This window comes from Hipposideros armiger, unplaced genomic scaffold, assembly GCF_001890085.2.
Source record: "Hipposideros armiger isolate ML-2016 unplaced genomic scaffold, ASM189008v1 scaffold_309, whole genome shotgun sequence".
NCBI lineage: Eukaryota > Metazoa > Chordata > Mammalia > Chiroptera > Hipposideridae > Hipposideros > Hipposideros armiger.
Genome location: NW_017731659.1, coordinates 1,184,838 through 1,211,483, shown reverse-complemented (window position 1 = coordinate 1,211,483; position 26,646 = coordinate 1,184,838). Strand labels below are relative to the sequence as shown.

Below are 26,646 nucleotides of genomic sequence, written 5' to 3'. Positions count from 1 at the left end.
TTTTTTTTTTTCAGTTCAGCTGTGCAAAGGAATTACCAAAAGAAGTGGTTCTGAGGATTTAAAAGCAACCTGGCAGTGATATGTGTTGCTCTGTTTTCTGGAGTTTATTTAGCTGACCTGGCTGGCTAGGCCAGTGCTCACCTTCTCCACTCATTGCCCTGTGTGTTTTGGACCTGAAGCTTAGTGCTCAGTAAAAGATGACAACCTCAGTTAGAGAATGATTGATTCTTCCTTGGCAGTGGACGTGTGAACCTCTAAATAAGTCTAAGAAACTAAAGAAAAATAAAACAATTACCCTTCCTTTCTCTCCAAAGCATAGGAAAAAAAAAAAAAGGAAAGAGGGAGGGAGGGAGAGAAAGAAAGAGAGAGAGAGAGAGAGAGAGGGTGGGTTTACAGAGTATAGGGTTTTGGTCCTTTCTTAGGTACAGACTTATATCAGCTTGCCTGGAGACATTGCCTGTGAGATGCGTAGCCCTGGTATTTCCCCTGGTCTGTACCAGTTAGAGGTAGATTTAATTAAATCCCGCTTCTAGCTGTGATGGGTGTTTCGTTTCTTCCTAGAACCTGCTTTATATTATTTTTTTTTTTGACAGTGGTCCCTAATGGTCTCTCAACCTATATAGGGTTTATGTTCTGTAACCTCTCTGTCTTCTGGGAATCTTGCCTTCCAGGAGGGAATTATTTACCATCTGATCTCCCCCAAATCTCCCCCTTGACTTCTTGCTTACTAGCTTTGTGTTCACTTTTTTTTTGTTTTTTGTTTTGTCTCTTTTGGAGCTCTAAATGGCACTAGACCCTTGGGAATCCTTTCTTCACTCCATTTTCTTTTAAGCATCCTTGCTATCCAGATGTTAAGACTAGTTCCATCTTTTGGTGAAGATAGTTTTTCCAACTTGCTCTCAATTACCAGTTCAGTCTTCCTAATGTCCAGGTGGTCTTGACAATGAGGGCTCTCTTTTCCTGGAGGCTCTTTGTGGCGTGAAGGATACTACTCAACAGCCAGAAGCCGTCTTTCATCTCTCTAGTTTTATAACCAGTGCTGCCCATTAAATTTTCCTCTTATTTGAAGGAAGCGGTCAGCTCTCAGTTCCTTTTCAGATGAGCGAACTCAGATCTAACTAATGGTAACATGATGTTTTTCCCAATCAGTCAACCTATCAACCAGTTTCTTTTATACACACACACACACACACACACACACACACACACACACACGTAATAAAAAAATATGGTGAATGTTCAAATTTAAAAAAAAATTATTACAGTAAAATACACATTGCCATTAATCCCCCTCAAAATACTCCCCCTCGCTTCAACACACTTGTCCCATCATTCTTGCCACTTTCTCAAGCGACTCTGAAGTCCTCTTTTGTGAGTGTGTATAGTTGCGCTGTTGTGGCTGCCTCGATGTCCTGAACCATTTTGACTTTGGGGAAGAGGTAGAAATCAAACATGCCAGATCCGGTGAATAAGGTGGATGAGGACATACCGTAATGTTTTTATTTGACAGAAATTGCTGTATACCAGAAGCGATGTGTGACACGGAGCTTTGTCATGATGGAGGATAAAGTAAAGACACTCACCATATTTTTTGATCACACACGTATTTATAGCATGTTCTCTAAGCTTGGCATATTACAAGGATTTCCTCAAAACATTCAGAATTTTTCCCAAATAAAATTTTTAACAATTGCATCATACTTCACCATGTAAAGGAGTCATACCTTACCTTCTTACAGTATATACTATTTTAAACATTCAGCAGTGCTACAGGTATAATTCCCCAAGAAAGCAAGGCATGTGAAGACTGGAGAGAGAACACTGAACAGCCATACATTTAATATCAAAGTTTGTCTTACCTTGACTAGCGTACCATCTGCAGCTGTCTAGTCACTTTCTTTTCTCCCTGTAGTCCTCGGCGATACTTCCTGCTGTCATCGCAGATGGCTCTCCATCCCGAGTACCGAGAGGAACTGGAAGCCCTCCAGGCCAAACACGGGGAGTCAGTGTTAGTACTCGATAAATGCACCAACCTCTCCGAGGGCGTCCTTTCCATCCGGAAACGCTGTCACAAGCACCAGGTCTTCGATTACCCCCAGGTGCTGCAAGTGAGTGTCATTTATTACCTCCCCAAAGGCTCAGTAGAGGTCACTTCCACGAGGTAAAACTGACCCGGACAAACAGGAGTTTCCTCCACCTGCAAGTGGGAGAATTCCCCACGGGGAGGAGAAACTGTCGTCTTGCTCTTTCCTGGATATGCAGACCCTCAGGTGTTTCGGTGTCTGGCGTGCTGTTTGTGCAAAGCTGCTTGGCCTGTGAGTGTTCATACTCCTTTCAAATACTCGTTAGACTTCAAAAAGGCAAATTTGATAAATTTACAAAGACGCCACATAGACAAAACAGGCCAATGGATTTTGCTTTTAGCCCTGTGCTCATAAGCCAGTCCAAAGAAATTTTCTTCTTTAAGGTGGCAGCGTGTATCCTCCTCCGTGCTGGCCCACAAGGCCCCAGTCAGGTTTTCCTGCGAGTGGAAGGTTTTTACTTTTGTTGTTGTTTTGTCTTTTGGTGTTTTGCCACCCTTCGCCTGTCCTACTGGCAGCACTTAAAGCATGGCAATGGCAATACTTCCATAACCACAGGCAAAGCAGTCCTTTTGGGGATGTTTATTATAAGCAGGATATTTGACATTCCAAGGGCATGGGGGCTAGGAAAGGAGACATGAGTTTTGTTCACTTAAATATTTAAAATACACACAGGTTAGTTCAAGGAGAAATATCAAGGAGCTAGTGTGATTTTTTTTTTTTTTAATCTCCAAGGAGAACTGGCGCATGCTGAGATTGTTAAAATATTTTCTCTCAAAAAGTCCTGCATCTCCTTCTGGAATGTCTGACTGATAACGGTGGTGATGTGAACAGGAGTATTTATAGTAACCTTTGTCTAGACAGGAAGAACGGTTATCAGCACGAGTGTCCACATCTGGATGCCGACTGCTCAGGGCAGGCTGGGCTGTCCACCTGCACCTCCGGGCACCATGAGCGAGTGTCTTCTTTGACTTGTGCTGCTTTTCTCATTTATCCCCGGAGGAGCTGGGCATATTGAGTTTCATTACATTTTTTTCTAAACTCTCCTTTTCTCTAGCTTTAAAGATTAAATGGTGTCTTTTTTGTTGTTGTTATTGTTGTTGTTTTTCTTTAGTCTTTATTCTCCTAAAGAGGCAAACTGGGAGAAACTGAGTGTTTGAGATATAGGGTCTTTTCTTTTTTGGTTTACCTGTGGCAACTGTTTTTTTCTTCTATATATCTCTTTATTTTCCCAAGCATTCCCCACATTGAGGGAGCGAATGGGGAAGAAATCTTTTCAGATTTTGCTTTTTGTTCGATTTATTCTTTCTAAATTGAATATATCTGCCTTAATGTGTTTTCAGAGGCATTGAATTTATGAAATGAATATCTTCTGGACTCAGAGCACACTGCTAGAGGCCATGGGGAGTAGAAAGATGAACGAGATTTGATGCTTTCCCTTTAGGGGGTCCTCTAGAGAACCCGATAATGCCCAGGCAAAATAATTCTGCAGTAAGTACGACGGTCAGCCAGTGTTCCGTGGTGTATTTACAGAGCACACTAGGGCTGAAAGGACAGTCTGTGGGAAGTCATATTGCTGGGTGTCCAGTGGAAGTCTTGGATGTGGGTTTTGAACATTTTCAGAATGCCAGCAGTTGAGGCAGTGAAGTTCCACTGAAGAGTGGAAATGTAAAACATTGCAACCAGTTAAGCTTTTCAAGTTTTACTGGTACGAGCTGTTATCTTTTAGCATTTTTGTGTCAGGATGCCTCACTGTTGCTTGGCTTCAGCCCCTGGGAGAACTTCATGATCTGCGGGGGTCAGAGTCAGTGGATCAGTGAAACTTGTTTGTAACCCCTACTTCTTCTGCTTGTGTTCCTGCAGGAGGCTACTTTCTGTGTGGTCGTTCGTGGAGCTCGGCTGGGCCAAGCGGCACTGAGTGACGTGTTACGGGCTGGCTGTGTCCCGGTTGTCGTTGCAGACTCCTATATTTTGCCTTTCTCTGAAGTTCTTGACTGGAAGAGGTTGGTGTTACCTTCTAATAAATTTTACACTAGTGGTTCTGCATGTATTAGATTTTAAAAGTCCCTCTCCTCCCCAAGTGATGGTAATGCATACCTAAGTTTGAGAACTACTCCCTTAGACTGTTTTGTGTATCCATTGGCCTAGAGCAGAGGTTGGCACACTGAGGCCTGTGGGCTAAATATGGCAGATTGCCGGTTTTTGTAAGGAAAGTTTTATGGAAGCACAGCCAAATCCTTTAATTTACATGTCGTCTATGGCTATTTTTGTGCTACAGTGGCAGAGTTGCGTAGTTGCGACAGAGATTATGTGGCCCACAAAGCCTAAAATATTTACTACTTGGGCCTTGACAGAAAATATTTACCAACCCTTGGCCAAGAGCAGTGGTTCCTAGAGACTGCGGATATACTCACCTGGAGAACTTAAAAAAATCCTCAGGAATGCTGGATTTTAAAGCTCCCCAGGCATGATTTGTAGCTACAGTTGAGAACCATTGCTCTGAGTCTTTACTGGATTTGCATAACATGACTAGCTGGAGGTGGAGTGTCCCCACTTGGGCGGAACCTTAGAAACATCCCCAGTGTGCAGGTGGCCAAACGTAAGCTCTGCTTGGTTATGGCTGGCAATGTTGTAATTGAAAGAATAGCCTGCAAGTCTCATGTCCTTTCATTTCCCTAGGACTTGGGAAGCTAAAGATTATTGAAAATTAGTTCCTTTTGTATATACTTCTCAGTCTTGATTTGATCTTAAATGTTTAATGGCTTTCTCCTCTCCCAACTTTTTTGATATTTCTATCCAAGTCTGATCACCACAGATATTTGAACAGTTCATTCATAGATGCATTCATTCATGCCATTTTTATTGGAAGGCCTACCATGAATAATACAGTCTGTGCTCTTAAGGAGGCTAGAATCTAATGAGGAAGACAAACCAACAGTTATAATATTGTGTGATAAGTGCTATAACTGACGCATGCACAGGGGGCAACAGAAGCCCGGAACAGAGGAGGGAGGATAATTCAGCCTGAAAGAGGAGGGTATGTAATTCTTTCTTATAGCTTAGAGAAGTGATGAGCCACTTCCAGTCATTTATATATCCATGACAGCATTTATCGAGTGCCCTTTACTTGCCAGGTACTGTGTTAGGTATCGGGGATACACAGATGATCAAGGTCAAACCTTGCCTCAAAGAAGCTCCTAATCTAGTGGTGGAAGATAGACCAGTATACCAGCGATTACCAAATACTGGGGTGAGACCCAGCACTGGCTGGGGGGGTTGCCCGAAGAAGAGTGAGAAGGAGACACACACCATCGTGGCAGTGGTGCGGGCTTCACAGTGGCAGTGACCCTCAGCTGAGCCTTGACAAGACACTCCTATGAGAAGCTGGATCTGCCTGGGTAGTTGCAGTTATGGATAGGCGGTCGAAAGGCTGGATTTGGATCTGGAAGGCCTGTAGAGTCGAATTCCCATCTGTATAGTCGAAATCATTTATTTATTTAGCAAATATTTATTAAGTGCTAACTGTGTGTGCTAAGCAATGTACCAGGTGCTCAGGATATGCTGGTGAGTGGAACCCAGCGTGGTTTCCATCCCAATGGACTAGTCTAGTGTGGAGAGGGGGTTTCAGATTTTAGTAAATTAGTTTATACAAATATAATCACTGAACTCTGCTAAATGCCGTAAAGGGGAAGTCATTGTCGAGCCCTCTCTTTCCCTTACCCGCCATGTCTAATCTGTTAGCAGATCCGCCGGCTCTCTTCTCTCATCACTTGCATTGGTTCCTCCCTCATAAGCATCTCTTGCCTGGCTTTTGCGATGGCCTCCAGCTGTTCTCCCTGCCCCTGGTCTTGCCGTCTGCAGTTTGTTCTAACACTTTAGGCAGAGTGATTGTGTTGGAACATAATCAGATCACACCATGCTTTGCCTAAAACCTTCCAATGGCTTTCTATCTCCGTAAGAGCCCCAGTCCTTACAGTGGCCTGCAAGGCTCTATATGCTTTGCTGTGGCCCCCCATTCCCTGTTTCTCTTCTTCTCCTGGTCTTCCCCATCTTCTTCACTGTTCGCCCTCCACACTAGCCTCTTTACTGTAGCTGGAACCTTCCTGACACGCTACTTCCTCAGGACCTTTTCCTGGTTAGTCCTTCTGCCTGGCATTCCCTTTAATCTCGGCTTTCTCGTGGCGCTCTCCCTCCCAGGCCTTCCTTGTCTGTTTTGCTCACTGTCGTGTTACCAGGACCTAGTTCTTAAAAGGGCTCCGTAAATAGTATATGCTGAGTAAATGAATGGATGTGGGTATACAGTACAGCTGCAGGAGAAAAGTCATTATTCATTCAGAGCGGGCAGTGGAGAGTGAAGAATGTACCAGGTCGGTGGGACTTGACACAGAGAGGCCCTGTGCTGGGCAGAGCCTGGTGTGTTCACGTGCCTGAAGGGGTGTGTTCGGGGTGAAGGGAGGGCGAAAGATGAACGCAGCACAGAGTGGAGGTGAGAAAATGGAGCCGGTGAGAGAGCTCCTTTGAGAAGGTCGGCCCTGAGGAAGGGAGAAGGAAGAGGGACTGGTCACGAGAAGGAGCATGTGACCCAAGGAGGTTTGGGGTATTGTTGTTCCTGCTTGTGAGAATTAAACAACAATGTGTGTAGAAGTGCTTTGCGAAAAGGGCTGTACTTACATAAATCGTTTTGCTGTTGTCTCTAGAGCGTCTGTGGCTGTGCCAGAAGAAAAGATGCCAGACGTGTACAGTATATTGCAGAGCATCCCCCAAAGACAGATTGAAGAAATGCGGAGACAGGTGAGAGGCCAAGCAGCCCTGTAGGGGAGGTGACCTGGGTGACGGGAAAGGGTGGCCTTGACTGCTTAGACACAGAGCGACAGCCGCTGAATGCGTGAGTGGGGTTCATTTTGTCCACTATCAACCAACCAAGCCGAGAAGAGGAAAACAGTGTTAGGTGAGTTGGTCAAATAAGGTTTATAATACCGATCAGAGATTTAAAAACACTTCTGGGGTTTTAAGGTCATAGCATAGTAGTGTGCTGAGGATGCAAAGCTCAGCCTCTTTGGATAATGGCTTTCACAGCAGGTGGTCATTCTAGTGACTAAGCCAGCCATGGAAGCTGGGACATTTCAGGGTGACGCTGCTGAGTAGCTGTTGACCTTGAGAATGTTGTTGTATGAGCCGGCCTAGATTCCCAGGTCAGATGGCCTCCTCCCCGCTGGAACATTTCCACACCCCGGCCTCCTGGCCCAGTTTTCCCTTCCACCTTCTCACGCTCCTTTCCCTGGGCTGCTCTCTACCGACGCACTGTACCGAGTGTCCCGTTCAGTCCTGTTTCCCTTTCCTTTCCCTGAAAGAAATTTAGTTGGGCTTAAATGTCAAGCAAGTGTTTAAAAATTCAAAAGACTATCCTGATACTGGTACTGGGCTTGTTTTTTAATGGATTTTAAAAGTTTTTATTTTAACATTGAATGTTAACTATAATTTAAAAAATATTCACCGGGATGTGTAGTGCAGCATAGGGAATATAGTCAATAACGTTCTAATAACTGTACAGTGTCGGGTGGGTAGTAGTAGACTTGTTGGGGTTATCGCTTTGTGAGTTATGTAACTGTCTGATCACTACGTTGTTCTGTATGCCTGAAACTAATTAAAAATTAAAACATAAAAGTTTTAATTTTTATCGAAGTTGTCTGTGTGGGAGATAAGCAGGAGAAAAGGTTTGGAGAGTTCTCAGCATTGAGTCTGTAACTGTCCCACACACCCCCATGTTCAGTTTGGCACCCTCGCCCTCCCGTCAGGCGGAAAGCCTGTATTTATCCTTGTCCAGGGAACACATCTCAGGCCTCTGTCCGGTTGAGGGCAGGGTAGTCACCTGGCTGTGTGGAATGGGGAGGGGATCTGGGCTTCGGACTGCTGCTTAAATGCATTTCGGGCCGTCCTCTTGCCTTTAGCCCCGCCTTTCCCCCACTTGGGGTTGTGCAGTGGAACTCAGGTTTTTCTTAGCTGATTTAGGACACAGCTCTCGTGGGCCTGAAGAGTCAGCCTCCACTTCGTCTTCTGCTATTGAGGTTCCACATTTTGTTGCTGTTATCTTGTCTCCCATTCTCTTTATCTTAGAGCTATCATGTCTTAATTTTTAAAAATTCCCTTTAATTTCCAGTTTAGGGTTTTAGGAGGGAGTGTAAGTTAGTGAATGTGTTCAGTCCACCCAGTTTATTATGGTTCTGAGCTTCTTTTTAAAATTTTATTGGGCAGCAGCCATGGTCATTGGTTACACATTGCTTTCATGCTACAGTGGCATAGTTGACTCTTTTAGGAAGGGCGCAGCTCACAGTGGCCCACGCAGGGATCGAACTGGCGACCTTGGTGTTACCAGCACCATGCTCTAACCAACTGAGCTAACCAGTCACCCCATGGTATTGAGCTACTTAAATCAAAGAGATGGTCGCAGCGCACAACAATGAAGTCTGTTGGCTCTTCCCTCAGGCTGCCTGTTTGAATGCCAGCTCAGCCAGTTACTAACTCTGTGCCCTTGGCCAAAGACTTGCCCTCTCTGGACCTCAGTAACCTCATCTGGAAAACATTTTGGCATCCTGATTTGAAAACAAATCACAGGTTGATTTTAGTTTCCCTGTAGTTTTTTTCATAGCACACTCATGTTTGTTTTAATTTCTGGGCCTCCCAGTTGTTACTTAACTGCTGACCTCGTGTGAGTTTTAGTGAATGAGGAAATCAGTCTAGAGCTCTCCAGAGTCTTGATCTATAACCAGGGTTCTTACAACTTGTGCAGAAGAAAATGCTCCTGGAAGAGTCCTGGTGTTTGTGAGCTTTGTGTTTCCTTTTATGGCATCTTGATTTATTAACATAACTAAATAGAGAATTGTCTGCTAAATCAGATACCACTTTGTACTAGACTCTAGCCTTAAAAAAAAACAAAGGCCCAAAACCCCACCACCTTCATGTTGGATGAGAGAATCATTTGGTTTTTGGAGCAGAGCACCTTTGGCTAGCTTACAGGAGCATGGCTTGGGAGCCACAGGTCCGAGACAAGCTCGGCTGGTCATTTTCAGTGGCAGGCTCAGAATCATAGAGCCGTTGAGAAGGAATGAATAAAGGCCATTTAAAACAGTGTACTTTTAGGTTATTTGGGTTCAAAGCAACACACTTGGAGTCAAAAGACTTGGGTTTGAGCCCTGGCTCCATCCCTGTTAATCGTATGACTGTGACAAGTTGCCAGAGCTCCAGAGCTCCCCGGGTTTTCATTTCCTCATTTATGAAATGAAGAGGTTGGCTAGATCATCTCTCATTTTTCATCCTGCTGTTTGAAAACTCTTTGAAACTCTTGTCCTTAGCAAGAATATTACTCTCCTTGACAACATTAATAATTAAATGGTCATCTCCTCTTCTCCTGAACACCTCTAGTCATGAGGGCCAGTCACCTCCTCTGGTGGTGAATACCCCACATTATGTCAACTTGCAAAAGAAAGTCCGTCTTGGCACTTTGCTGCTTCCCTTTCTGAATCTCTCTTCTGCTTTCTGGTGCCTCTTTTCTCTGTGCTACTTTCAAACCTTCTAAAGCACTCCGCTGCAGTGCCCCATTTAGTCTTACTCCCCTTTCTCTGAGTATTCTGTGTTCCAAAAATGACGTTTCTTCTCCCAACCCCAGATTTCTAGACTGGACTGATCTCAACTAGAGGTGAGATTATCTGGTTGAAGAAATTCCCAGATAGGTATAAAGGATGACTAGTTTCAACTATTGGGTTGTTGGGAAAGTCATGACGTATTTTTTCTGTTTCTCGTTGTAAAAAATGTGTCATGGCTTTTCTGACAACCCAATATTTCGATGCCAGTAGCACACCCTTCTCCCAGTTGTGACAACCCAAAATGCCTGTAGACATTACCAGATATTCCCCATGGGACAAAATTGCTTTGACTGAGAACCACTGTTCTAGTGATCGTTAAGGTTTCATCCCTCTAAGATTAGAGAGAGTTCTTTTGTTCTGTGAGACCCTTTCCGGAATATGCTGGACATTTTGCCCTCCGTTTATCATTCATCAGTTTAATCTGACCTTGACAGGAGTAACTGAAAAAACAGCATATACCTGGTGCGGAAAGTTTTTACACCTTAATGAATTCTCTTTGGGGAAGTCAAATTTGGGTCCTTTTGTAAGACAGACATGAACTTGTAGGGGAAAACCTGCGCATTAGTAGTTGATAATGGAGAGCCCCTGATTGATGACATCAGAGTGACCTGAAGCGGAGGAACAGTGATTTTTTTGCTGAGCACCCCAGAACCAGCTCATAGCACTGCATGGACAATTGTAGCCAGCAGAGGTCTCCATCCACTTTTAAGAGACATTTTCATTTCCACTGTTTTCCGTGTTTCCAGGAAATCCCAAAGGCCATGAGCTGCTTTGCTGCTTCACCCTGACTTTGTCCTCAGAGCCACTCTCAAGAGACTTGTTCTTTCACAGGAGGAAGAAATAGTGATTAGCAAGGATTTCGCTCTCCCCAAGTTTCTGAATGAACCCCAACACTGTGGGGTGGGATCTCAGCGATGGAGATACTGCGGCAGCATTTTGCAGCTTAGAGTTGAGGATCAGCAAGGCCACAATCTGACTGATGTACACAGTGGTCCAAGTCCTTATAGTGACTCGAGAATTAGCATGCACCAAGGCAGAAGGACATTTTGCCTGGCAAGAAGTGATTGCATTTTCCTCCTGACCTCAGATGTGATAGTGAAGCAGCCATACAGTTAAATATAGGGCCCAAACCTGACGGAAGTACGAGCCGTAGTTCAGCTAAGATTTTTGAAGAAAAATGCACACAACCTGTGTCTCTGTTATCTACTCCTGAAGGCTGGCAATGAGAGTGCTGGCATTCATGGCATTGGACAAGCTAGGGCTGGCATAGAGGGTTTTTTGTGGGTAAGTTAAAGCCAGTTCCTCCAATTAGTATAGGATAATCATTACAACAGTTTAAAGCTAATTTATCAGTCGGCCTTTTATTGTCCTATGAGCTAAATGATCTAGTTAATTAATTTAGTGAAGCCCTAATTAACTGTTGTTTTTTTTAAGGAGATGATGGGAGATAATAAGAAATTGGTGATCCTCACTCACCAAGGCCTCACAGTCTTCTTGGAGATAGATGGGTATAAGCACAAAGAAGGCTGAGAAGATGGTGCAGATTTTCCCAGGTACATTAGCGTCTGATATGGAAGGAGGAAGGTAGGGCACAGGGACAGATTTATCGGGAGGTAGCATTTGCGGTAGGCCTTACAGATGGAGAGTCCTACCAGCCATCTTTCTCACAGTGGAAGGCAGAAGTATGCAACGAAATACTTTCCTGCAGTGAAATCATTCATATCCCCGATCTCCCTTGAATTACAACGAAAGAGCAGTCTGGGATCTTAGAAGGCTGGATGGACATCAGACTGTATAGTTAGAAATGTTTGTGTGGATAGGGAGAAAGGTGTAAATGGATCCCTAGTTTATCTGTTGAGTGGAGTTTCCAAACATTCTTTTATTGGTCAGTGGCTCCACCAGCAGTGACCTCTGACCTCAGCCACACTAGGAGGTGGAAGTCAGGAGCCTGCCTTGCCTTTGAACTCTTCTTTGTACTCAATTGACTAGGAGCCTTTGAGGTGGCAGAAACATTCAGCATCTTCTTTTCTCTCTGGCCTCTAACGCTCTGGTATTTTCAGTCTGTTGCACTGGCCCATCTTGGCTTGCCTTCATATTTCCCTACCGAGCATACCAGATATTTGTGCTGCAGAGGAGGACTGGACGATATAATGGGCCGATTAGGAAAAAGACAAAATGCTTCTATAATATTTAAGAAAACCAAACCCCAGGCTTGCGGTACCCTCACCTACCTGGACTATAGTTAGGCCTAGCAGACTACAGAACAGCACGTGGGTGTGTGTACACCAGCGTTCATGCACTTCCTTCATAGGAGAGCCCCTAAAACTGGGCTCTTATTTTATCTTATTTATACATAATTTCAACACATTGAATTATCCCTTCTCTACAGCCATAGTAGTTTAGAAGTCACAAACTCGAAGGGGAGAAAGTCTACAAGTGAGTGTCTCTGAGATGGCTCATCTGTCATCCTGGCATGAATGGAGAAGGCTGGAAAGCTGTTTGAAATATGGAACTCTCAGCACATTAGACATGCAGCAGACAGCTTGGTAGGCTTCACTCTCCTGGGTGTATCATTATTAGACTGCAGAATCCCTCGATTCAAAGAAGCACGTGTTTGTTTGCTTTTCGTAGTTTGGATTTCTGACATCCAAATGAGTCTTACCATCAGTTTGAACATTGAATATAGTTTCTATTTGTTTCTCCTAAAACTGTTATTGATGGGACATTTTAAAATGGAGGAAATATAGAAATTGCTATTCTTGGTGATGCCCTGAATCTTTAAGTTAAGGTATATATGTGTGTATTTTGTATATATTTAATATTGGTTCTTATATAATATATTTTATAAAGTTTTCTATGTAAAATGTTTAACTTTTCCTTTTTAGAAATCGTTTAGTGATTCGCTTAAAAGTGTAAATAAACCCTCCGATGTCTGGAAACCTCAGCAGCCCAACGCATGTGTTCTCTGAGGGTCCCCCGTGCTCATGGCTTGAGTGTTATGTCCATTGACAGTTATATAGCAGCCCTCGTCCGTTTCTCCCTCACTCCCCAACCCCAACATGCACCAGCTTATAAAGCAAAGTCTTTAAGCAGAGCAGTGACATGAGCAGATAGATAGAAGAGTAAGCTGGATTTTTTAATATGAGGAAACTGAGGATAAAGACACCCTAAGTCATCTTCCCAAGACCACACAGTAAGTGAGGGACAGACAGGGAACACAATCTATTTTGCTGCCCACAACTTCATTCAAATCGCTGTGTGGCCTGGGTTGAGGCTAAAAATCAGGATGAACTTCCCAGTAATTCAAGCTAACTGCCTATTGGATAGTCTTCTTAAAAGAGTGGTTACTTGAGACATTTAGTCTGGACACATCCCTGGAAATATATTACGAAGACTGTGGAAGAGGTTTCACTTTTGATTTGCAGGATTGATATTGTAATGTCTGTCATTCTTATTCCCGCGACTGTGAAACTGAAAATTTTTTATGTACATAAACTGAACTCACAGAGCTTGTGAAAAATGCCTACTATGCCCTGCCTTTCTTCTTCCCCGCCTCCCCCTATTCCCAGCATGCCCCTCCAAGCTGTGTTTCCCAATATCTGCTTTCGTACTTGCCCTAAAAAAAAGCTATTGGATTGCTTACCCTTAAACAAAACACATTGACCTGATCCATGGAGTTCTTCCTGTGAGACAGACAACCACGGTTCTGATACGAAGCCAGGCTCCTTGGCCAGTGGGAGAGCCTCGGGGAAGAGTGTAATCACTTTATGGGATATTTTGAATTTCACAATTTTTTTCAAAAGTACTGTGTCCTCTGTGTTTGCGTTTTCCTGAATGTATAAATCCATAGTGGGAAGGAGACTGGCCAATGTATATTGTTTAAAGCAGGATAAAGTAAGGACTCATTTAATTGGAACTCTTAAGGAAGAGTATTTTTATGTGTTTTAACTTTTTTTTTCCCCCAACTATAATATTAAGAACCTTATTGGAAAAAGACTTTTGCCAAGTATCTGATGGGAAGCCAAGAAAAGCATTTTAATAGAACTGTCTTAAATTTATAGTGCACTAGGGCCTGTAAATAAATTTTCCTGTCTTTAAGGTTTGGGTTGATTTGCAGCTATTTTGTACAGCTTCTGAGATTTAAATCCTCCCAGTCCAGATGCAGAGACCATAAAGCTGCTTTCCTTGGCAACCCTGGCATCCCTTGTCCACGGGCAAACAGAAATGAGGAGTATGTGGAACTTAGTTTGTAAATTCTCACTTAATCTGACTGTAATACCAGTTTTGTTTTTGGGACGTTTCCTAGAGCAGCCCACCTAAATATTTTCTGAATTTAAGAGAATTCGAGTCCTTAATTTTATAATGCAAAGCAAATAAATATGTATTAAGCACCTGCTTTGTTCCTAGTATTGTATAGGCATGTTGAGGGAGATTTTTAAAAGGTGGGGAGGGGGGGTGCGGGAGGGGGGGAGATCTTGACTTTAAGAAAGTCCTCATAGTGCTGGGCAGAGTACTTCCAGTCATATACACATTGAAAGGCCAGAAGTGCTGTGCAGTCAGTTCCGTTGGGGGTGGGGGGTGCTCAGGAATGGATCTGGAGGTGAAAGGAATCCTCAGGACTGGATAGTCTCAGAGTGGACGCTCTGTTAGGGTACTGACCTGGGGGAAGGGGGGGCTTCTGTGAAAAAGACTCGGTAGGCAAGATGGAGTAGTGGGGGGTGGGGGCACTTTGAATACCAGGAGCAGAGAACTCTGTAGAGAATTAGAAGGAAAGAAGGAAAGGATGGCAAATGACAAGTGAAGAGTAATGAAAAGATGTGCGATGAAAGGGGAAAGCAGTATCAATTCAGGGGATTTAGAAAAAAAACTCAAAGAGCTGGAAGGGACCTTAGAAATTATTCTACCTTTTCCTCATATTTTACAAATCACAAATAAGCCCTAGAGTTTAAGTCATCTTGAGAAGGAGTCGTTAGGGCCAGAATTGAGCCTGGCTGGATCCCAGCTCTCCTGGCTCCCAATCTGATGTTTTTTGTTTTGTTTTTGTTTTTGCATTGTCTACTGTAGTGTTTTCCAAACTGAGGGTCATGATTCACTATTTGCTCATGAAGTTAAATCACTGGTTCACGACTGGCATTTTATTTTTTAAAAATAAAATTTAATAGAAAGGAAAATATCAGTATATTACCTAGTAAGGGTAAATATTTCCTGAAGTCTTTGTTTCAGTTCTATATGTATATGTGTAGTGAGCTGCAGTGTCAAATGTGTTTGTGTTTCTTAGTGTGGGTCCCAGTCTAAAAAATGGAAAAATGGTGGTGGTGGAAAGCACACGGGCTTTTGAGTTGGAGAATTCAAATCCCCGACTGTGCCTTCTGTCCACCAGCTTTGTGACTGTGGGCAAGTTACTTAACTTTTCCAAGCTTCAATGTTCTTATCTCAGACCTGGGACTAATAATACTGGAGAGCAGTTATAGGAAGCAATGAAGTCATTTACTTTAAGCGTCGAGATTCTGGTCTGCCGGCCTCATGCGGGCAGTGATTTGGGAGCGCTCTGCCTGGGTCTGTGTTTGAATATTGGAAAGAGCCTCCTGGTATGGAGCTTGGTCTTAGGGAACCACAGTGAATTACCAACACGGATGTATTATGCATTTGCTTCTGGACTTGGAAACTGGGAACAGAATTTATTCCTGTGGCTTCTGGTGTACTTTTTACATCTTGGCATGGGATGCGGTTCACCTCTCTGTTTTTCTGTTAGGATCAGAATGGCTTATTAAAATCAGTGGTTTTATAGCTGGCCTTAAAAAAAAAAATTCATTGGCACATTTGGATAAAGTACTGTTACTTTTTCCCCTTCCCAGTGAGAAGAAATTTTATACTAAGTCTTTTTTCCCCCTCTTCTAATGTGTTCTCTGCCAAATCATGATTTTATTCATTTTCTAAATTAAAAAATAAACTTACACAGAAACGTTAAAAGCAGAGTTGACATTTGGGTGGTGAACGGTTGAAAAATCAGAGTTTACTAAGTATGAACTAAAAATAAAGGAAATTTTTATGTGAATTCAAGCTGGTCAGTTGTCTTTTAGAAATTGCTGACGGTCAGATCCCACTGAACGGAGCATGAGCTCTATCTAGTCCATGATTTTCCTGGTGCTCGCTGCTTCTTCCTGTTTCCTCTTTCTCTTCCTCCTGCTACCTCAGCCTCCCTTCCCCCACTCCCTGTAGCCAGCTCCATCCCATATTTGAAATCCCGCTGGAGAGCAGAGAGGAGAGCTTCGTCCCAGATGATTTGGGCCAGGGGCTAAAACACTGCCATAAATCTGCAGCTCATTTTAATGCCACGTTAAAACAGTGTGAGCGGCTGGTTTCCGTGGCCCCTGCCCTCTTTCTTTATGGGCTCCTTTGGCTCTTCTTTTTAAAGAGGCCCTGCGGAGTCATTTTAAAGTTCTTATCAGTTTGCTGACAGCTATATGGGTCTTTCTGCCGAGCCCAGGAGCTCAGGCAGGCGTGTGAAACTTCTGATATTAAAATTGAAGAAAAATGCCAGGCAGAAGGGATTGGGGTGGTGCAGCCATGATTTGGAGGTAAAAGACTAGCAAGATAATTAACCTTTGCAGGTCCACAACTTCACCATCGACCTGATAGATTTCTCTTGGTTGGTAGGGACAGGGCAGTAAGGGTTAGGCAAGGGGGAGGATTTGGCAAGGGCTGTTATTTTTATCCCCTGATTAGAAATGCCATTTTGTTGACAGTTTGTGCTTTCAAGCTTCAGCAAGTGAGTTGGGCAGCCCCGAAGAGTTAGGGGAGCCAGGTTTATAGTGTATTTTTTTCCTAAAGGCCGCCTGACTGGCTAGACCTCTGCTCGCGTTGTCTTTGCCAGCTCCAGCTTGCTGTGTCTGTGTCCACAGCATCCCTGCTATTGAATTTGAAGCGACTTCCACCAGTCTGCTTTGCTGTCCCTCTTAGACCAGGTTGCTAACTCCCAGTGATCCTCCCAGAGTGCTCCATGGAAGCAACCGGCCCTCCATAAATGTCAGCCTGCGATGGTTGCCCTTTGCACCCTCTCCGCTGCAGAGAAATGGACTGGAAGCGGCGCCTCCCTTTCCTCTACCACTTTTCCTTTCTTTCTTTGCTGGAAAACTCCTGCAGCAGACAGCTGAGGGGAAGGAAAAACCATTACCTGGATCCAGGCCAGCAACTTGACAGGAGCTTCAAAATCTCTGGCATCTCCTGACCAGAATGAAATTTTTCCAGGCATTTCAAACAGCGCCTCCTTCCCCTCCCCCTTTCGCCTTTCCAGCAGCCTTGATTTCCGAAGGGGCTGGGGTAGGTGCACTGTGCCCTCAGAATGTACTTTGTATCCGCCTGCTCTTTTTCTCCAAGCGAGAAAGCTTTTAGGAAGAGCTTAGAAGAGAGAAGCACAATTCAGTGAATATATATTTTTAACTGCTCTGTACCCATTTGACGCAAACACATTATTTTTCCTTTTTCCAATATTGTTTTGGACATGAGCAGTTTTTTGCAAGTATGTTCAATTTAACATAGCCATTTAACTTGAGGTGGAGGCAAAAGCAAGGAGGTTTTGTAGTAAGTTAGTGAAATTATATAGCTGTTGATCTAGGATTGATGATTTTCATTGAGCAAACAATAAAAAATACTGGTTTTATTACTCGTGTAGCTCCTGTGGGGAGAGTAATTAGGTATAAAAACCAAACGAGCAATAAAACAAAATGCCCCAAACTCCAAAGCGATAGAACTACTTTTTCATACATTTCTGGGGACAAAATCGATATCCTGCAATTAGATAAGAAGTTTTAGTGAACTAGGTGCTTGTGGTATACTTTTAACAAACTTTGAAAAATATTTAACAAATAACTAGTATATTGGAAGCTCTCAGTAAATATATGATTATGAATAACCTTCGTTACACAAGCCTCTTCAAGGGGCCAGGGTAGATGGAATGGCCCCAGTTTCCTCTTTGGAGAGCCGTCTCTAAAGTTAACCATGGGTTAATCCCTCGTAATGAGTCCCCAGTATGGGGTGTTGCTTCAGAAAATGACCTCTCTAATAAAAGTGGTAAATATTCATTTGCAGCCTGTATAAGAATTGTCTGACTCTTTGGGGCTGATTCCCCACAGGGTAGGACTATTTGTGAAGCATTTCTGAGAAATAATTGCCCATTATAGGAAATGCAGTGCAGGTTTAGTGAATTCACATAGAAAAATAGCTAGCTTTGTTTACAAAACAATAACTTGTGAATTATCAAGTGTTGATATGGTTGGTAAAGAAGTCATTGCTTTCAAGTCTTCAGTGAGGATTAAACTGATCCATAGGATTTCTGCCTGTGTTATTAATATAGATCATTATGTATTTTTATATATTCTGTCTCCCTTAGCATTGCAGAGGTTGAGATAATTTGGACTTACATAATTATTTTTGGCATGGCATAATGTTGTTTTATAATGGCACAATCTTAGAATTCCATGCTTCTGTTTCTGAGACTGGAAGACAGCAATCACGTATTCATTTATCTTCACTTGAAGATCTTTAATACGGAATCAGACTAGGATTGGTACAGAAGTCGCTTTATATAAACCATTTCTGACAGCGCTGTTACCTCTCGTAACTTAAAGGCTAATTTGTTATATTTAAATGCGTACTTCCCATTTTATTAAGGGCTTTAATAGCAGGAGAGCAGTTCACTTGTTACCTTTCAGATTCCAATACTTGTATTAAAAGGAGCAAGTATTTTCTCATCAGATATTTGAAGTCATGTATGTATTGAAGTATTTTTAATGTTCAGGTTAATTTGACCAGGTCTTGATCATCTTCTCTATGTATCATTTGTATTTTAGAAAGATTTTGGAGTTTTTATTTTAAGCTACAGGCCAAGGGTTGAGTCCGGCAGTGAGGCATTTTGGCATTTGATGGGAATGAGAGGACCTAGAAGCTGGTGACAGAGTGAGGGTCAGAATAACATACTCAAGGATTGCAGTGCAGTGGGAACAGTGGACCTGACTGCACTCTCTAGCTTAGAATAACCACAAATCAGTATTACCCCAAATCTCTTTGCCTAGCAAGTCGTGGATAACTTTACATATGGCATACCAGCAAGCATAATCTTTGGAAATCTTTTTGGTGTAACACAAAGATTGGAAACTATAGAAGAGAGAGATTTCAACTGTCTAATCGGCTACCATAGCAGCTTTTAACTGTGTGATGAGTGAAGGATCAGAATTCCCTGTGGGGATTTTGAAACTTCACATCTCTCTCTCTCTGCCACTCAAATTCTTAAATGCTTTCTGGGATGGGGGATGGGGCCAAGGATTTCTCGTGAGAGTCCCTGCCATGGTGAAGCTCAGTTGCTCTTACTCGTAGGCATCCTTCAGGTGAGAAGGGGCAGGGGAACAAACTGAGAACCCAGGAACACAGCATGTGGAGCTATGTCAAGCGTCTCCCTCTGCTCAGAGTCCCAGTTTGGGCAACAGTACATTGGGGTTCCTACTCAGATCAGCAGGAGAGCTTATCCCATAACATCAGAAGATGGATCTTTCCAGCAGCAGGCATCGAGTAGAGGAGCCTGTGCCTCTGGTCGGGTGGAACAGTGACAAACGGCATTGCACCTACACTGTGCTCACGTTCCCTTCTTCTAGTGGAAAGGGCTCCCATGACCTGACCGCTGAGTTGGTATCCAAGCCCGAAGTGAAGAACCTGCCAAAGAAATCTCCTGAGCTTTCTCTGGAATCATTCTCCACAGGAGACAGAGTAGAAGAGAGAACATGGTCCTCTCTGGGCATGGCATGCTGGCTTTTGGGGTGAAGTGAGCCTTCCAGTTCTGTCCTCTTAGTCCCTTCACAGAGTGTGTTTGTGTGTGTGCCTTAATGAAAAGGGGCAGGCCTTTCAAGTGTGCCTGGCTGGAGTGAGGCTTGTTTTATATTTGCCTTCCCTAATCAAACAAACTATGCCTGCTTTTTCCTGGCTTCAGCATAGCAAACACGGGCAATCTCATCCGAGGCAGATTCCTGTACAATAGGTTGACCCAAGCTATGCTCTTATTTATTTATTTTTGATGGCAGCTCTTGATTAAAGGTTTCCAGCCCACCTTTCAGCTATTCCATGGAACCAGCCAGAGGGAGAGATCTGGTCAGCTGCTAATCGCCAGAGAAGCTCCCTGATCTGACCTAGGAAATAAACAGTGTGACTCAGTCGTGGATAACTCAGAAAACTGGGCACAGCAGACATGAGTCTCGAGTCCCTTTGCTGAGAAGGTTTGACCAAACACAGTTTTATTGGTCAGTGGCTCCTGCTTTAGTAACCTTTCACCCCTGTGGCTCTCGGAGGTGCAAGCTACTGGCCGGCCTTGCCTTTGAACTCCTCACGGCTCCGGCCACCTCAAAGGCTCCCAGTCCGAGGCTGCTGTTTTGCTTGGGATCTCTCCTCACAGCAGGATGTCAGCAGTTGGGAAAACTGATCCGTCCTTAGAACATTGACATATTTGAAGGTGATACCCCTGGGACTTGAAACCTATGGCTTTCTATTTCAGGAGCTGTCTGTCATATGTCAGGAAACATGACTCAGGCTACCCCGTTTTCCCCCTCGATCCCTACTTGTTTCCCATAGGACAGGAGATCATAACGTTGGAGCATTCCCTGCAAGTATTCACAGAGTTCTCTCCCCACCTTCAAGCTCTTTTACCCTTTTTTTTTATTCTGACTTGCCCCAAGTCGCATTTATTTTGAAAGAATTTTTCTTTTAAATGGGACTAAAACATGCAAATCAGAGTCATCTTTGGTGTCTGGGAGCATAATTGTGAAGATAGCATAGTGAAAATATCACAGGGCTTACGTGTTCAATCCTAATGTTTCCAGATCAGACGAGCCCTACTTGTAAGACAGCCCTGCTGCACTTTTCACTGCCTCCTTGAGTCCATTCTACTTTCTGGAAAAGCTAGATCTTGCAAGAAGACATATAAATATCATGGATTGCCCTGCCACGTCTCGGCTTCCTGCCTAAGGAATAGGAGTGAAGGCTTTAGTATTGAGAGGCACATCCAGGAGCCCATGGATGTTAGATGACTTCAATATAGCTCCTTTGGCAAGAAATCAAACTTCTCATTCTCAGAATGTTGAGTAGATAAGCCTCCTCTACTCATGATGCCTTACGCTTAGAAAAGGGGCAAATGATCTCCATAGAGGTCCTCTGCTTTTCTAGAATTCAAATAGAATATTACTGATAATCTTTAGCAGAAGAGACACTCTGGCAAGGTCTTTTTCTGCCTCAGAGCAAAGGTTGAGTTTTCAGCAGGTATTCAGGTATCAAAAGAATCAGACCTCATTTTACTACTGTCTGGTTCTACGGTCCTGAGTTTATATTGGGCCTTCGGAAAAGTCATGACGCATGTTTGTGACAGATGGCACTAGTTCATTTTTGGAAGTACCAGACTCATTCGCATCTATGTTATTGCTATGTCATTTGACAGCTGACAGTTCTAGCTTTATTGTAAAAAAAATTGAACGATTTGGTTGAGTTTTGGAGATTTTACAACAAGTTGAAGATGGAGGACCAAACTGCATTTTTGCCATATTTTACTGTTTTACTTCCAAAAGGGAAGAACGCATGTCAAGCTTGTGAAAAGTCGCATAAAGTTTACGGTGAAAATGCTGTACAAGAACATCAGTGCCAACGATGGTTCATAAAGTTCCGTGCTGGTGATTTTGATCTCAATGGCGATCCTCTGTCAGGGAGGCCCACTGAGGTTGATGACGACAAAATAAAGGCATTGATCGAGTCAAACCCACGTTACACGACACAAGAGATTGCAGAAACATTGAATATCCATCATCAAGTGTTCACGACCACTTGAAGAAGCTGGGATTCGTAAGCAAGCTCGATATTTGGGTTCCGTGTGAACTCAAAGAAGTTCATTTGATGGCGTGTATAAACATCTGCAATATGCTTATTAAACGTGAGGAAAAAGATCCTTTTGTGAAGCGACTGATAACGTGATGAGAAATGGATTGTTTACAACAGTGTGGTGCGCAAATGGTCTTGGTCCCGACGTGATGATTCACCTCAAACGATATTGAAAGCAGACATTCATCAGAGGAAGGTTATGCTCTCAGTGTGGTGGGATTTTAAAGGTGTCATGTTTTTCGAGCTCCTACCAAGGAACCAATCAATTCAAATGTGTACTGTCGGTAAGTGGACAGTTGGAACGAATCCATCATCCAGAAATGTCCAGAGCTTGTTAATTGTAAAGGAGTTGTGTTCCATCACGACAACGCAAGACCACACACAAGTTTGATCACCCATCAAAAATTATTGGAGCTTCGAAGGGATGTGTTGCCACACCCATCATACTCGCCTGACCTTGTGCCGTCAGACTTCCACTTGTTTGGTGCTCTTCAAAACTCCTTGCGTGGTATAACATTTAATTCAGATGAGGCTGTAAATCAGCACCTTGTTCAGTTTTTCGTAAATAAAGACAGGTCCTTCTATGAACGAGGAATTATGAAGCTCCCTGAAAGATGGCAAAAGGCTATCGAACAAAATGGGCAATGTATCATTGATCTTTGTTCTTTATATAAATAAATGACCTTTGAAAAACAGACAAAATACGTCATGACTTTTCCGAAGACCCAATATTTCCCAGTTGGCAAAGCAAAGGGGAGAATTAACATTTCTGTTAACGCCTGTGTCTGGTACTGTGTTGGGAGCTTCCTCATGAAAACCTGATGAGGTAGTTATTATTCTCATTGCTGTAAAGGAGGAAAGCGGACCTTAGAGGCTAATAGATGGCTTCAGGTTACAAAGTTTAAGTGGCCAATTTAGGATTGGGAAGAATTTGTGGCATGTGATTAGAAAGTATGAAGTTTATTTATAAAGCTCTATTTTTCTTTGTTTAAAGCACCTTTTGAACTATTACAATCATCTGAAATATTTATAAGATGCCCACGTTGTGTAAAATACTCACTGTACATGATTCAGAACTGAACAAACTATGGTCCTTGTTCTCAAGTAGCTGACAGTCTTGAAGGGGAAGGTATATAATGCCCGTTAATGTCTGTATTCGTTGGCTAGGGATGCTCTAACAAAACACCATGGACTGGGTGACCTAGGCAACAGAGATTTATTTTCTCATGGGTTAGAGGCTGGAAGTCCAAGATCAAGATGTCAGAAAGGTTGGCTTCTCCTGAGCCCTCTCTCCTTGGCCTGTGGATGGCCACCCTTTGCTGCTTGTTTACATGTCATCCCTCTGTGCATGAGCACCCCTTCTGTGGCCTTGTGAGTCTAAATTTCCTCTTTTTATAAAGACACCAATCATATGGGATTAGGGCCCACCCTAATGACCTCATTTTAACTTAATCACTCTTTAAATGTCCTATCTTCCAATATAGTCACATCCTGAGGTACTAGGGGCCAGGGCTTCAACATATACTTTTTGAGGGGACACAGCTGAACCCATACCAATGTTCATATAAGATACAGGAGCCAAAGCCAATAGTTGTAATTTAGTGGCTCAACTGAGATATAAGGGGTTTTGTTCCTTACTGTGGAATCTGCTTTGGAGGTGTTTTTCCCCAACCCCATTCTCAGCTCCTTACCAGGTATGAGCAGTAATAATAGTGTAAGTCCCAATGGGGTGAGAGAGGGGGAAGAGTAATGCTTTCAGTATCACCTCACTCCACTGCACATCGGAACACTGAGAATTGGCCTGTTAGGCTAAACTCAGAATTTGCAAGGTGACTCTGCCCAGGACACTATTCAGTGAGGTAAGACTTATGTCATGGTCCCTAGTCACAACAGGATGACACATATTATTAAAAGAGTTGAGGGCTGGCCGAGTGGCGCGTTGGTTTAAGAGTTGGCTTGGGGTGCCAGCTCTGAGCAGTAGGACCCTGGTTCGGATCCCATATTAGGTCAGTGATGCTGTGCCCTCTACAGCTAAGATGGTGAACAACAGCTCAACCTGGAGCTGGGCTGCCGTGAGTTGCCAACGACGGTGTAGGCTGCAGTGGAGCTGCAGTGGGCTACCATAAGCTACCGTGTGTAGCTGGCAGCCGGCGTGAGTTGCCAGGAGCCGCCGTGAGTGTCCGTCCAGTGGCTGGTGAGCGACTGCCTTACCTGGGAAGAGTGCAATGATAATACCAACATGGGCCAGTGAAGCAACATCCTCCACAACTAGACTGAAGAACAAAAGGACAGCAACTTGTCTGTTCCCCTTCCCCAATTCTCCAGTGCTGTTCCCTTCCCCCAAGTCCCCAATAAAATCATAAAATAAATAAATGAAAGAGTTGATTAATCCCTATAAAAGCCCAGTTTTTATTTTGTTTGGTTTTGCTTTTTCAATGGAAAGATTCTTAGAGGCAAGATTGTTTTTTTCATTGTAAGTTTGAATATCACAATTCATGTTTTAATTACAGAAAGGGCAGATTAAAAGTATTGGTTGTCTGAAAAGTCATGACACATTTTTGCAACGAAAAACAGAAAAAAGACATCATGACTTTTCCGACAATCCCCAATAGATTGAGAGCTTTAGGACTTTAAAAATGCTTTAGAATTTTAAAAAGATTTAATAATGCAGAAAACCTTTTGTTTGTATTAAAGGTGATTCCTCATTCTTAAACCTATGTCACTCAAGAGGGTTGATTTGGGGACAGGAGGAATGGAGGGTAGTAGAGGAAATAGATGTATGAAAATAACGTGTACCTATTTCTAAAGAGAGATTATGAACTCATCCTTGTGACTATACATGCCTGCTGTTTGCTGACTCACCTAAATACGTTATCCGGACCAACCCCACCCCAACTCCTGCATATACACCTGGCCCTCAGAATCAGTCCGGTTGACTGGGAGTTTAGCAGTGAATTGTAATAAAGAAGAAATCTGTTGAATATTTTTTTCCCTTTTTTCTTTTTGTTTTTAATGACAGAAACCCATCTCTCTGGTCAAGATACGCTCTTGTCCTTAACTACTTCATGTGTGTGTGTTTTTAGAGCATTGGGTTCTCCTAGAGCACAAATTCTTTAGAAAATGGAGGCACAGAGCCTTCTCTATCTTTTTTTTTTTAATAAGATTTTTTTTCTTAATTTTATTGGGGAACAGCTATGGTCATTGGTTACAAGTTGCTTTCACGCTACAATGGCGTAGTTGACTCTCTTAAGGAGGGCATAGCGCACAGTGGCCCATGCGGGGATTCAGCAAGCAACCTTGGTGTTTTCAGCACCACGCTCTAACCAGCTAGCTAACTGGTCACCCCAGAAGCTTCCCTGTCTTTTGTAAAATATGTAGATAACCTCTTCAGAAGTTTTCCCTATTGACCCGTTAGTAGACTACCACCCCAATCCTTAAGTCGCAAGCATAATAATGTGCATTAAGTACTGAAGGGCTAAGCCTGGGACTGGGGTATGGTGTCTGTATTTTACTGACGTTTTGTTCTTGTACTTGGCATTGTTTTTCTATAGCAAATTTAGTGCCATTGTTGGGGTATTTAACATCTTATACTTTTGGACTAAAGTTTTGTCTTTAATGAAGTAGCTTCTTTCACTTGAGCAGCTAAACTACTTTTCAGGTGACATGATCCCCCCCGCCCCTTCCCTCCAAAGAAAGTAACTCTCAATGGTGCGCTGAATATGAAGGTTGGAGAAAGGCACCTCTCAGTACCAACAACAGGAGGAGAGCTAGTGGTTTGGTAGTTGTGAGCATCTGTTTTCGTTCTGTCCTTTTCACTGATTCTTAGTTTGTGACTTTGGGCAAGTCTCTTGCCTTCAGATGTCTCCATTTTCATGATTATTTTTATAATCTCTAGTAAGGGCTAACTCTTAATTGCATTATAATCACCAGTGAAAGAGATTGAGGGTGAGGTGTGGATTATATTGTCTAGACAGCTACTCCCTAAATGTTGAGGAGACTTCTTGGTTATACAGTTATTCTCAGAAGGGCCTTCCAACATCACTCAAGATAAACTTACAACAGTTCTTGCAACTGTTGGATCCGAGTTTAAATGCCTCTCTTAAATTGGCTGAAAGCATAAAGCACTGTCTATGGCTGGGAAAGGCAGGCTTCTGGAAAAGTTGAGCTTTGTGGAGGATTGGGAATCTTGAAGTCACTGATTCCTTTCGTAAGCTGTGCCTGACCACAGCTCAGCCCATGCTCTAGTTGTACACGAGGAAGTCAGGAAGTCTGGAGAAAAGCAGGACCAGTAACCACTGTGACCCTTTCAGGGCTCCATTTTCTCATCTGTGACATTGGGATAATGTCCTTGGGTTGTGAGGATTAAATAAGTTAATATAGGCAAAGCACTAAAAATAGTGCCTGGTCCATAGTAAGTATCTGGGTCAATCAGCAAATATTTACAGAGCTCCTTTGTCCTGGATACAGTGCTGAGTGCTGGGGATGCACTCGTTACAAAAACAGATGACAGTTCCTACCTGCATGGAGCTTACATCTGTGGGGGGAATTAAGTGTTAGGTGGTGGTGGTGATGGTGGTGGTGGTGGTGGTGGTGGTGGTGATGATGATATGATGATGATGATGATGATGATGATGATGGAATCAGAATCTACTGTGAGCATTAAGTTTGCTTTTTTATCACCCTTTCTCCAGGGGCACTTGCCTTTTACACTGAGATAAGTATGTCTTTGGGGACATTCCTATATTGATGGTTTACAGGTTGCTTCTTGTTGCCTGAAGCCGATTTCTATTAACATTCCCCCCCCCACCCCGCATTTAGCCTCTTTTTTCCATTAGATGAGAGAAAAGCCCCGGTATGACCGGAAGGCTGAATTCTCTCTGAGGGGGTGCCCCGGTATGACCGAGGCCGATAAGGCTCCCTCTGAGGAGTGTCTCAATGTGTGATTGGGACCTGTTGAAATGCAAACAGTTAATCTCCTCTTGGGAGGACACAGTAATCAGGTGTCCTAGGGGCTAGGC

The 26,646-nt window shown here is 43.2% G+C and overlaps 1 protein-coding gene across 1 annotated transcript in view; it reads left to right on the top strand.

The window, feature by feature from the left end:
• Positions 1–26,646, top strand: part of EXT2 (exostosin glycosyltransferase 2) — a 121,331-nt gene that overhangs the window by 15,396 nt on the left and 79,289 nt on the right. Inside the window, exons 4-6 of the mRNA XM_019659978.1 lie at positions 1,913–2,108; positions 3,945–4,084; positions 6,779–6,872. Coding sequence (XP_019515523.1) covers positions 1,913–2,108; positions 3,945–4,084; positions 6,779–6,872 — 430 coding nt within the window. The remainder of the gene's footprint in view (positions 1–1,912; positions 2,109–3,944; positions 4,085–6,778; positions 6,873–26,646) is intronic.